This window comes from Aotus nancymaae, unplaced genomic scaffold (assembly GCF_030222135.1).
Source record: "Aotus nancymaae isolate 86718 unplaced genomic scaffold, 86718_ANA_hifiasm-v0.15.2.pri h1tg000014l, whole genome shotgun sequence".
NCBI lineage: Eukaryota > Metazoa > Chordata > Mammalia > Primates > Aotidae > Aotus > Aotus nancymaae.
The window spans coordinates 87,599,778-87,613,205 of record NW_026988425.1 but is presented as its reverse complement, the minus strand read 5'-3'; the positions used below and the strand labels follow the sequence as shown (position 1 = coordinate 87,613,205).

The window sequence follows — 13,428 nt, the reverse complement described above, 5'->3', positions numbered from 1 at the left end:
GCAAAATGTACAGCAAAACGCACTGTAGGCAAAGAAAAGAATAAAGATAAATGGTGAAATTGGTGAGCTGAAAAAGATAACAGAAGCAGAACTAAAAATATATATAAAAGGATTGGTTCATTGTAATACAACTAATTAAGGCACACATAGACTAATCAAGGGGAAAAAAAGCACAAATATACAAAATAATAGAATAAATAAAAGCAGAGAGAATTAAAACCATCCTAAAAGCATTTTGTATAACTTTATGCAAATTCAAAATCTGAAAGAAATATTTTTTTCCAAGAAAAAGTAGTTTATTAAAGTTAACCCCTGAAGAGAGAGAAAGTTTAAGCAGACTAATCAACAGAAAGACACTTTGTCTCAAAAAAATATAAAAAATGAAAGCTATCCAACTACTTCTTTCCTCCTCAAATCATCAAGCTCAGATAATACATCAGAAGCAACACTACCAAATCTTTAAAGTATACTTATAATACTCTAAACTATTTCAGAACATAGAAAAAGAATGAAATCTTTCAAATTATTTTTGAGGTCTGCATAACAGTGACTCCAAAATCTGAAAACAATGGCACATAAAATGGGTTAATTTCACTCATAAGCACTACTGCAAAATTCTTGAGTAAAATGTCAGCAACATTATCCAGCAGCACAACAAAACACATCATAATCAGTGTAATTTATTTTAGAAAACACACAGATAGTTTAATAACAGGAAATGATAATACTAGTATAACAGGAGGGAACACATCATTCCACAAATGCTAAAAAGATATAAAATTCAGTAATTGTTTTTTATTTCTAAAAATATTTAAATATAGGAATAGTTGGGTATTAAACATGCTTAACAGGGAAACTTACTTCCCCCATCATAAGGGGAACACAGGACAGTTCTGTTAAAGTTAGGAACAAGACCAGATGTCCACGTTCCCACACTACTATCTAACATTGTTTGGGTTATTAGTCAAAGCAATTAGAAAGAGAAATTATGTATATGAAAATGAATAAAGATGAGCTAAAACTATTACCATTTACAGAGCATATGATTGTGTTCCTAGAGAGGAAGGGAAACTAAAAAATTACTATAATCAAGAGAATTCACTGTGCAATATGAGATTAATATCACCTTCATAATGTACAACTAACAATGAATTAGAAGGCATATTGCAGCCCCTGTTACAATAAACTAAAAAGAAAAAGATTACAAAATCTCAAAATACATTTAATAAGAAATTATGCCCAGTCTACAGTATTTGAAAATACTCCTGAAGAACATGAATGCAAACTCAAACAAATGGGAAGCACACTATGTTCTTGGATAAAACACTCAGCATTATGACTATATCAATTCTAAAATTTATTTACAAATTTAACATGATTTCAATAAAGATTAAAATAGAGTTTATTTGTTTTATTTACTGAAACAAGATAGTTTGATTTTAAAATTATAGGTAAAACCAACCAGTTTTACCAGGAAAACTGAGAAAAGAAAGTAATGGAAAGAACTAGCCCTAGCAGATATAAAAATACTATAAAGATTCAATAATTAAAACAGTAGTTAAGACACATATTAGGAAAACTACAAATGGATCAAAGATTTATGTATAAACAAGAAAGCCATGATTCTTTCAAGACTTTGTGTAGGGAAGCTCTTTCTAACTGATTTGAAATTCCAGAAGCCACAAAAGAACTGATAAATTCAGCTACAACTAGAGAACTATTTGTGCATGTCAAAATCAAAGAGCTATGACAAACTGGGAAATGTCTTTGCAATTCATGTCATAGAGAAAACAGCTCATTTCCTTGACATATAAAGAACTCCTAGAGATAAAGAGGAAAAATAGCCCAATAGAGAAGTAGGCAAAAGACATGAACAGATAGCTCACCAAAAAAGAAATACAAATGGCCCTTAAATATGTGAAAAGATGCTCAACTTCTTCCATAATAAAAAAGGCCAATTAAAACAAAAAGATACTGCCTTTTTCCTGTAAGAATGGCAAAATTCAGAAGTTGAACACTGCATTGGTGAGGCAATGGAGACACAGGACATTTTACATATTGCTGGTGGGTGTGCAATGAGGTAAAAGCTGTTTAGAAAGCAATTTGGCAAGATCTTTTAAAACAACACACACGTACCTTTTGATCCAGGAATCCAACTTCTGGATATTTATTCTATAGATATATCTATACACATACAAAATGACATATGTGCAAGGTTATTTATTGCAGCATCATTTGAAAGAGCAAAACGTTTAAAAGAAACCAAATATCCATCTATGCAAGAGTGGTTAAATGAATTATTACATACAAAAGAAGAGCATACAGTTGTAAAAAAGGATAGGGAAGGTCTCTATGTATCAACATGGAAAGATCTTCAGGATATATTTGTTTAGTTTTTTTTTTTAAAGGCATAGCTATATATATATATATGTATATGTGTGTGTGTGTGTGTGTGTGTGTATATATATATACACACACACACACTATCTTTTGTGCAATAAAGGGGGAATAAAAATATGTATTTGCATTTGCTCATATCTGCAAAGGGCATACTGAATGCATCCACAATAGACTAATAAAAACAGTTACCTGTGAGGATCATGCAAAAAATGTGATGAATGGTCAAGGGGTGGGAATAAAAATTCTCTCTCTATATTTTCTTATGTAGTTTTGATTTTTGAGCTACATGTATGTGTTATCTTTAAAAATATATTAAACAGAAAGAGTAAGGAATTATAGTCCAATATCACTTTTGAATCCTGATGCCAAATTAAATATTGAATTATTATGCAATAACTGTATAGCTTTCACTACAGAAATGCAAGAATGTTTCAGTATTGGGAAATGTCTTAACACATTAGAAGGCCAAAGAAGTCAACAAAAAACAACACACCAATCCCCAAACCAAGAAACAGCCAATATGGTGGTTCTAGATATTTGTTGATATCTAAAAGGCATTTGATGAAAGTAGACATTTGATCCTTATAAAAAAACTAGTTAGGAATCACTGGATACTTCCTTAACACGAATAAAAAATATTTCAAACCAATAGCCAGCTGCCAACAGCAAAGACATTTCCAGGATAATCAGGAAGCAGAGACGCTGCCTTCTATGACCACTTTTATTTAACAGTGTTCTGGAATTTCTGGTCAAGACTTTAAGAAAAGCGATGAAGAATTAAATCAGAAAACCAGAGATAAAATTGCCATAATATGTTGTTGATATGACTGAGCACATTGAAAAACAAAGAGAATTTAAAAATTATTGGGCCTACTAAGATGGGTGAAAAGGAGGTAGATAAGGAGAGCGAGATGAGACTGGAGTAAACTATGTGCTCAGTAATACCTCCTCTGGACTAACAGGCTCCCACCAACAGATGATCAAACAACAACTTTCATATTCCCAATTTCCGGAGGATTTCTACTTTGTTCTGCCCAAATTTGTTATAACTCCTATAACTAAGTTAATATCAAGCTGAAAATGTAAAATTTCCCTCAATTTACCACAATATCCCCATCTACACTATTTCAAGTTGTTGCTCTGGTTTGGGTCAATACATTCAAACTGGTTTCTCTCTCATTAGAAAGAAAAGAGAAAAATGAAGGAGAATCCTGAATAAGTCCTAAGATTTGTGACAAAGTGGAGCACAGAAAACTTTGCATTGGGCTCTACTTTAGTGAAACCATTGACTGGGAAGATGAAAAAGAGACACTTCAGGAAGAAAACTAGCATGAACTAGGGGAAGATGTGTAATATCTTGGTGTGAGTAGAGACCTACCTACAGGGAGCTCAGTATCACTGGGTATAAAGAGTGAGTCAAGAAGCAGGGGCCAGTGTAGAGATGGCTTTTAAAATCCAGACCAACCGAAGAACTTACGTGTTATTTTATAAGAGATATAACCTATTGCAGGGTTTTAATCAGGGATGTAACATAAACAATTCACATTTATGTTGGACTTTTAATAATAATAGCTTCCATGGGAAATTCTTTTGTTTATATTCTTTGGTTCCATACTCTTTGAGTAAAAATAGTTTTACTACTTCCAGAGAGTAAAAAAATAACAGCAATGGTGGACTCAAGCAATGTATGCTTAGAGTAGATGGCTGTGTTGGAACACAACAGACATACATTAAACATTTGTTGATTGAATTGACTGTTCCCACAGTGTATATGAGTGAGCTGTCAGAATTAAACCCTTTGGAAGAAGAGTTCTCTTAAAAAGTTAGCACCTGGTGGGCCTTTTGATAAGGTATGATGATCTTACTTCTGGCAGTAACACGAAATATGAGTCCCATCTATTTTCAGTTACCTTCATGTCCAAGTTCTTGGAAAGAGTTTCCAGGGCAGGCATGAATTCTTGAATGACTTTCTCAATTTGCCGGTACTCTTGCCTGATGAAGTGAATGTCTCCAGAAAGCTTCACAATGCTCGAATCACATCTAATGGCAAGATGGAAATTGGGGTGAGTTCAATACCTTTATAACATTTTTAATACTATAGTAGACACCTGCACATTCATTTGATGGCTGAAGTTCTAAAGTCATTTGAAGAATGAGTTGGTAGATATGAGTTTATTCAGGAATCTCCTTCATTTTTCTCCTCTCTTTCTGATGAGAGAGAAACCAGGTTGAATGACTTGTCCCAAAGCAGAATAGAAATTGAAATAGTTTAGATGGGCCTATTGTGGTAAATTGAGGGAAATGTTAACATTTTCAGCTTGATATTAACTTAGTCTTAGGAGTTATAACAAACTTCAATATTTTGGAAATACAGGCTGCTGCCTATGGTTAGGCAAAATTATGTTCCTATTTTATGTCACGTTCTAAATCCACTTTCTTCTCTTTATCCTCTTTTGTTGGCCCCCAGACTATCAATTCTACTTTGGATAGAAAAGGTGTCCTGGCAAACCAAAATCTTCCAATCCATCTTCTCCAATCTTTCACCCTCTTAGCCTCAAACAAAACTCCTGTTCCTTGAATGGTCCCAGTCAGGCATTGTCATATTAGGACAAAACCAATTCACACTAACATATGAATGAAGCTTTGGTCCATAAAGTTGCATGTGATAATTAAGGGAAGGAATTCTGGTCAGAAGGAGCTAGTGAGGTGAGCTGAAGATTAACTATCTTCCCAGTATGAAGAAAACACACAGAACCACATCCCACTACCATCAACCGTGACCTCTCTTGGGAGACAGCAGATTTCAGTGTATTAGTGGTCAGTTTCTGTACACTTTCACATATGCATGAAGGATAGGTTGAAGAGCACTGAAAGACTATCTTTTGTATATCTGAGTTATCTGGGATCATTTTGATATTTGTCATTTTATAAAATAACTTTTGACTGTCATCAAATGATGTTAGGAACTACATTTTCATATTATCATATGAAGTGCTATAAATATTGTTTGCTTCATGACGTCAACATTTTTAGGGTCCCAGAATGAATCTTTTTTCCTTATAGTTTTTGGTGCTAAAGATTTGAGGCAAAGGTGAGTCAAGGTGGCAATTTTGCCTAAGCATTCCTTTAAAAGGATACTGAAGGTATTCCTTTAGCAACACCCTTAAAGTTGACTGTGGTGGGGGTAAAGAGGCTGCTGGGAGAAAAACTTAGGAATTAATCTGATCAAGAATGGGAGCAGAATGTTATGCACAAAATTACTGGTCAAAAGCCGTTTTACACCTTTGCATATGCAAACTATCACTGTCAGAATGGCACCTCTATTGTTGGTTAATTAGAATGTCCTGATGTAAGTCCATATTAAGACCCCCAAAGACTACTCAGGAGTGGCTGCTGCTACCACCACTTCATGCCATCTCCCTTCCATCTTTCTCTTGTTTCCCATCTTCAGGGACAGCAGGGCCTGTGCAATGGAGGCTACTGGTTAAAAATGTGGTTTCTGGTGTCAGATGGACCACACTTTACATCCTGCTTCTGTTACTTGCTAGGTTTATGATCTGGGACAAGCTTCTTACCGCCTACAAGTTTCAGTTTTCCTCATCTTAAACAAAGGGGTAATGATGCCATGGTTGCACAATTTGTCTACCATACAACTCCAGGGGTGCCAGAAACACAGGGTTGACAATGCGAATAGTGTTTTCTGGAGGGCTCATCCTTCAAAACTGTTAAGTGACTGTCCAAAATAGTGTTACATTGCGAGGTTATTTAGCAATGGAAGGAGGTGATGCATGCAAAGCATTTAGCCAGTGCCTGACACAGGGGGGAGCACCCACACAAGATTAGCAGCTACGATTTATTTACTCATCTTGAGAGTTACCGCCTATTCATTCTCACCTCCCCTAACCACCCACCAGCTTAATCCCACGTGTTGAAGTCAAGGATTGATTCACAGCTTTTCCAAGCTGCACTTTATATTCCAAAAGGAGTTCCTCTGCCTACTCCTTCTTTAGAATGATTTTATTGTTTCTGTTAAAATAGTACATGATCATTACAAAAAAATTTCATGCCTAAAAGAACAAAGAGGAAAGTTAACATCTTTCCAAATCCCTCTTAAAAATAACATTGTTAATATTTGATTATCATTCTGTTCATAATTATACATACATACTTAAAATATGTGTGTATATATACACAGAGATAGGAAGAAAGAAACATAATTTAGAATACTGGGATTATATTATATGCATCAACTTTAAAATGTTACATTTAATTTTACTTTAACTTAGGAAAAGGTAACTTCTTAGGTTAATTTCTTAGTGAGAAATGAATAAATTGTTGAATTTCAGATATGTATTTCTTCACTATGAGAGAGATTTTTCTCTAAAAAAAGGAAGCTATAAAAAGCTATTATAGATTGGAATTGTTATACTTTTCACAACTACCATCTCAATACCAACTTTAGATATTACTAACTTTAGATATTGTCTGTTGACCATATGCCAAAAAATGAGAAAATAAATAAATTTATATACTTGTGCCTTCAACATTTTAAAATGTAATTTGCTAATTTTAAAATGTTAAATTTTACAACATTTGCATGGTGTTCTGTCACTAGAATGCCTATGGTTATTTAATGTTCATTCTATATATACATTATATGTTCATTGATAATCCTTTCAAATCATGATTTCTTTTCTAAAATCCTTATTTTGATTTATTCCATGGTTGGCCAGATTTTGTCATCCAGATTTTAAAAGCAGGGCTCAGGAGTGGTAGAGTTCTCAAGTTCTTGAGTGCTTGAGAATGCCCAATTTCTCTTGTAATTGAAAGGTAACTTAGTTAAGATAACATTTTTTTTCTTTCCTTTAGAACAATCAATCCATTCTTTTCTGGCATTGGTTGAGGTGGACAAGTCTGAGGTGATGACATTTCTTTCCTTTTTTTTAATGAGACTTGCTTTGTCTACCTGGATGTTCTGTGAGTCTTTATCCTTGCTGTTCAGCAACTTCAACCAGGATATCTTCATTTCCTTGTTCTTATATAATTTTTTCCATGGTCATAGTTTTTGCTTTTAATCTATAGACTCAAATCTCTATTTCAAGAAAGATTTCTCTTATATTCATGATTTTTTTTTTTTTTTTTGAAGAATTTCTGTTTCTTCTTTAGGGCCTTGTATTAGTTCTATGTTGGATGAGTTTTCCTTGTCTATCACATAAAATTTTTCTACGATCATTTTTATATTGAAAAGTATCTATTTTCATTTGGTGTGGTTTACTTATGTTTTTACTTTTTATAGCTTGTTATTTTGGTTGTATTTGTTCTATTTTAGGAGTTTCTAAAGTATATTAATCTTCATAATAGCTTAACTTTTTCTTTTACTTTATCCATGAGCAATTCCAGATTATCTATCTCCTTTTGTTATCTGACAGTCTCTTTTGAGGGAAAGCTTTTTATACCTTATTTTAAAAATTATTATCTATTTTATCAAAGTAAAACATGCCTGTAATTTGAAAGTTAGTAATAACTAAAAAGCTAATCATAAACTGCAGTGGTTTCTGACCCTTCCTCTCACTGCCTCTCTTTGTTCCTCTCCCTAGAGGCAAGGGCCTGAAGCCTTTTGAGATTTCTGTTGCACAGAGTCAGGTTGTTCTCAGCTTATCTTACAACTTTAAAATTGGCCTTAATTCTGCTAAGGCAGCTTTCATGTTTCCATCTGCTTTCTAGGTTCCAAGACTTCTATGCTGATATCCCCTATCCTTATGGGTTTATATTTTAAAGAGAAAATCTTTTTACTGTAGATTCAGTGAGGCTTTTGGAAGGGCCAAATTACATGTGACTGTTCACAAGTAACCTTTTTTTAAAAAAAATTAAAATTCTTTTTCTTTTATTCTTAATTTCTTTGAAACCAGGCGAACTTTCGGTTTGAACTCTTCCCACACTTTTCTGGTAATTCCTTCATGAAATGCATTCGCTAGTCTTTTGCCTATGTTTTTATCTATCTATTATCTGTCGATCTGTCGTCTATCTGTCTTCTGTTTATCTGGGGATGATAGTGGAAGTGATTCATATGCATGACTGCATTCTAACAATCACTATTACGTATTTGAATGTTTCTGGCCACCTGGAGAGGATCAATGAGTGTGTTTGGTGGCAGGTAGATTGCATCCTCTATTCAGGCTTGCAGTATCAAATCTCTCTCCCTCCTCAGCCTGTTTCTCTCAGGTATAAGTAGGCAAGGAGGGAGGTTCTAGATGACAGAAATGATAAAGAACATGGTTGCGTCTTTGGCTATACCTCCCAGCTGTTCGGTGTTGCTGACCTGAATCTCTAAGGGGACATCATGTCCTCTCTGATGACCCACCCGAGCCTCTAGGTAATGCTGCTCTATTCCATTTTGCCAGTGTCTCCAAAAATTATGACTGTTGACTAGTGGGAAATTATTATGTTTAAAATCTGAGAAGGACTGTATCAATCCAAATGTCACAATATTTGGTAAGTGTGCTGTGTTTGTGGTTAGTGGCTGCAGCAACTTCCATAATATATTAATAAGTTGGAGTTTTTGTTTTCCTTCTTTTATTTTTCACTGACATTGAATTGTCTCAAGTAAGAGAGTGGAATAAAATGTTTTTATTCTGCTCTATATAACCAGGCATGTCTCCTCTTAAATTTTCAAAAGTTGATATTCAAGCAATTCTCCTGCCTCAGCCTCCTAAGTAGCTGGGATTACAGGTATGTGCCACCATGCCCAGCTAGTTTTTTTTGTATTTTTTTTAGTAGAGAGGGTTTCACTGTGTGGGTCAAGCTGCTCTCGAACTCCTGACCTTGTGATCCACACACCTTGGTCTCCCAGAGTGCTGTGATTACAGGTGTGAGCCATTGTGCCTAGCCTATGTTTCTTTAAAGAACATGATTTTGCTTTTAATCATAAATTTAAAAAATTTACCTTTTTTCCCTCCCACATGTAGGTTTGTTCTGGAGTCCTAAAGATCCACATGAGGCTAGAGAGTTGGCCTCTGACTGCTGCTACGGATTGTAAGTCACATCCATCCCTATGGGTGCCCTTTGCATGCTCATCTTTTCCTTTGTTGCACTTGACACTAGTCTATCAAAGGACAGGATGTCAAAAGCAGGCTGGCAACTTTGAGAAACTCATCTCATTGGGAGCACTTACTTTTAAACTGCAATGTATTGCTGTAGAAAATAAGGTGTAAAATTCAAATCTCACTGTAGTTATTAAATATTGAGCTTGATTTATGAAGCAGTAAAATGTTTGCTAACAATTATGTTAAAACAATCAACTTAATTTTACTTATGCCAAAATGCTTGTTGGAATTGAGGTCCCTCTATGTGGAAAGACAGTAATCAATCTGCCTTAGCTTGTCCATTAGTCATTTGCCTGGCAAAAGCACAGAAAAGAAACAGGAGAGGGAGGGTGAATTTAAGTCTCATGGCTGTTAGCCAAATTCTGTCTCAGATTGCCAAATAGATTTCAGAAATTTTCCATAAAAGGGAGACATTTCAAGGAAAAATAAGACCTTGTCCTGAAATCACTGCTTATGACTGAAGGGGAAGGTAAGCAAAAAGCAACAAGAGCAAAAAGAATTGCACATCTTCTTGATGTAATTTCATTGATCTCTTAGTTTCTTTCAGATCCATTTGCTATTTTGTCTTATAAATAAAACAGGATTTACAAAAGTAAAATAATATGTTTGTAAGTGGTTTGAAGAAAGAAATAGTTGGTAGGAGTGTCATCAGCATACCACCAAATTGAACCAAATTATATTTCATTTAAAACATATTTGAAACTAGCCAAGCATGGTGGCATGCACCAGTAATCCCAGCTACTCAGGAGGCTGAGGCACGATAATTGTCTGAATCCGGGAGGCAGAGGTTGCAGTGAGCCATGATTACGCCACTGCACTCCAGCCAGGGTGACAGAGCAAGACTCTGTCTCAAAAAAGAAACAAACAAAGAAGCCATGTTTGGTTTTATCTTCTTGCAAAATCTTGGCACACCTAAATAGGGTTGTGGGTTTGCTGGTATTTGTTTTATCTTGTTTCATAACTTACCCAAATATTATAAAACTTCTTTGGTATTGATCAAATGTTAAATAATGAAATATATATTTATATATATATATATATATATATTTTTTTTTTCTATTTATATATTTATATACAATATAAATTCACCTGTTTATTCTCTGGACTGGCCGATGGCTATTTTTTCTCTGATGAGAGTTTTTCAACCATACGTATTATTTCCTAGAGGGCATCTTTTATTTTTAACAGGAATGAAGCCACACTCCAGAACTACAAAGTCTTTCCCAAAGCCATTAAGTCATTTACGTTGTGGGCCAACCAGAAACCTGGGCATCCTTGACACCTCCTTCCTTCTTCCCCTTTGAACTCCATGCCCATTCCAGTTAATAGCCTGATGACTTCTCATATACAACATGGTGGAAGCCAAACACATTATTACTCCCTGTTTCTCTTTCCACTTCCTTGTTATAACTGCTCTTCGTTTCAAATTTCCTTCTCTGTGGAATAAAATTAGTATTCAACCAGTCTCCAAGCCCAGAAACTTTGGTTGTTATCCTTGACCTCCACCTGCTTAATTCATCTTCCGTGTTTATTCATGCACTGATCCTGTAGATTCTGTTTCCCTAGTGTCTGTGTCGTCTGTCCCCTCCTTTGGGCTTTTATGACTAGTGCCTTGGTTTAGGCCCTGCTACTTCTCACCTGGATTGATGCAATAGCCTTCCTCTGATCTCCATGCCCTCTTTTGTATCCTAGCAATTCAGCTAAAACTAGAATGTCACAAAATATGATATGCCATTCCCTTACTTAAAATCTCCCCATGGTCATTTATAACCTTCTACATAAAGTTCAAACTCTACCTTAACCTACAAGACCCCTCGTATTCCAGGTCTGGACTGTTTCTCTGGCTTCATCTCCCAACTTTCTCAAAATTCCTACTGCAAAATACCATAACTAAAATGCCATTCTCACAGGTAGCCCATGAATATGTCACAGTGATCCTTCCCTCAGTTCTTTTGCACATACTATTCTTCCAGGTAAGGTGTCTTTCTCACCCTTCCTTGTCTAGTTAACTGTTATAAACACTTCAAATCTCAACTCAAGTGTCATCTCCCCTGGGAAGCTAGTCCTCCACATGGGCCTGATTTGGATATTTCCATAGCATCCCAGACTTTTAGTACAGCTGTCACTTCATTGGCTATTGACACGGTTTGTTTTCCCTGGTAGACTGTGAACAACTATAGGAAGGAGACCACGTTGATGAATTCTAACACATACCTGGCATAAGATGAGTGCTTAATACATTTTTGTCAAATCAAATGGGTAAATACCCTAGTAGAACTTTGTCTTAGGTAGTAATTATCTAATTCTTATTTGGTCACGAGCACGTCCAAGTGGATCAACCAGATGGAGATGCGAGTGTTACAGGAGAGAGGAATGAAGTACTAGCAGAAGATGTAGAGAGGGAAAGGTGTCCACAGTCAGCCGTTCACAAGTCATCTTTGATGTGTCTGCCAGAGTGGTCCTGCCATTCTCAATACCTAAACATATTTGCCAAACTGCACACCGTTAATTCTTTTGATTTATAAATCTTGTACAAAAGAGCTATTCAGAACTTTATCATTAGGCAGTAAATCCCTTTTGTTAGACTCAATTAAAATATAATTCTTGTATATTTTCAATGTTTTACTCATTAGCATTTGACACATATGGGGATTTTGTACATGGTTGTGAAGGTGTATCTATGTATGGATGTTGGTATTTGCACAGTTGAGGCTGTAAAGACAGAACTCTGGTCACTTCCATTGGAACCAAGCTGTGTAAGGGGTCTTTATAGAAACTTTGAATCTCACAGGTAGCATGAGGCATTCGAAGTTCTATGGTACACTTTCTCAATTGCCATCTCATTAGTTTAGCTTAATGTGTAGACAATATCTTTTGTCTACAACATGGAACTTGTTTGGGAATGAGAATTCACTGGCCAAGAATTGACTGTTAAACATTAGTCAATAGGCTTCTTCTCACCTGGCTACTCTTCCTCGAAGATCTCCAACTCCTTGTAGGTGTTTGAGGTTTATCTCCTGTGCTGCAAAATTAGCTCCTGTGGCCGCCTGATCTCGAGCTCTTATTTGGTCTTCTAAAATCTATGATTTTGAATTAAATATCCCATTAATTTTCCATCACACATGATAAGGAAACATCATTTAAAGCAGGGGTTACCTAATTGAATGCATTTTGTAGTTAGGCTGATGGTGTAAATGAATGAGAGAGTCCTATCTCAGAGAGAAGTCATCACTGCTAATTTATCTGAGGGAAGCTGCAGGGGTTTGATTCTAGCTGATTATTGCCAGGTGGGAAAGATGTCTCAATAGTGTTTTAAAGAAAGCTAGAAATCCAGATTTTATATGAAATTGCACAAATTAACAATATTGGCATATTATTCAAGATCTTTTATAAACACTATATGGGCCAAACAGAGCATATTTATTGTGTTGATATGGTCATGAATAACCAGTTTAGAGAAGAACATAAACGACTTAATGGAGTTGAAGAACACAGCACAAGAACTATGTGAAGTAAACACAAGTTTGTTTTTGTTTTTGTTTTTGTTTTTTTGAGATGGAGTTTCACTCTTGTTACCCAGGCCAGAGTGCAATGGCATGATCTCGGCTCACCGCAACCTCCGCCTCCTGGGTTCAGGCAATTCTCCTGCCTCAGCCTCCTGAGTAGCTGGGATTACAGGCACGTGCCACTGTGCCCAGCTAATTTTTTGTATTTTTAGTAGAGACCGGGTTTCACCATGTTGACCAGGATGGTCTCGATCTCATAACCTCGTGATCCACCCGCCTTGGCCTCCCAAAGTGCTGGGATTACAGGCATGAGCCACCATGCCCAGCCTGTAAACACAAGTTTTAATAGCCAAATCGATCAAGCAGAAGAAAGGATATCAGAGATTGAAGATCAACTCATTGAAATAAAAGAGAAGACA

At 35.7% G+C, this 13,428-nt stretch overlaps 1 protein-coding gene across 1 annotated transcript in view; it reads right to left on the bottom strand.

Annotated features, from left to right (window-relative positions):
• FAM81B (family with sequence similarity 81 member B) overlaps positions 1-13,428 on the bottom strand; it is a 66,549-nt gene that overhangs the window by 17,237 nt on the left and 35,884 nt on the right. Inside the window, exons 5-6 of the mRNA XM_064376161.1 lie at positions 12,465-12,583; positions 4,311-4,440 (exon numbers count right to left, since the gene is read on the bottom strand). Of these exons, the coding sequence (XP_064232231.1) occupies positions 4,311-4,440; positions 12,465-12,583 (249 nt within the window). The remainder of the gene's footprint in view (positions 1-4,310; positions 4,441-12,464; positions 12,584-13,428) is intronic.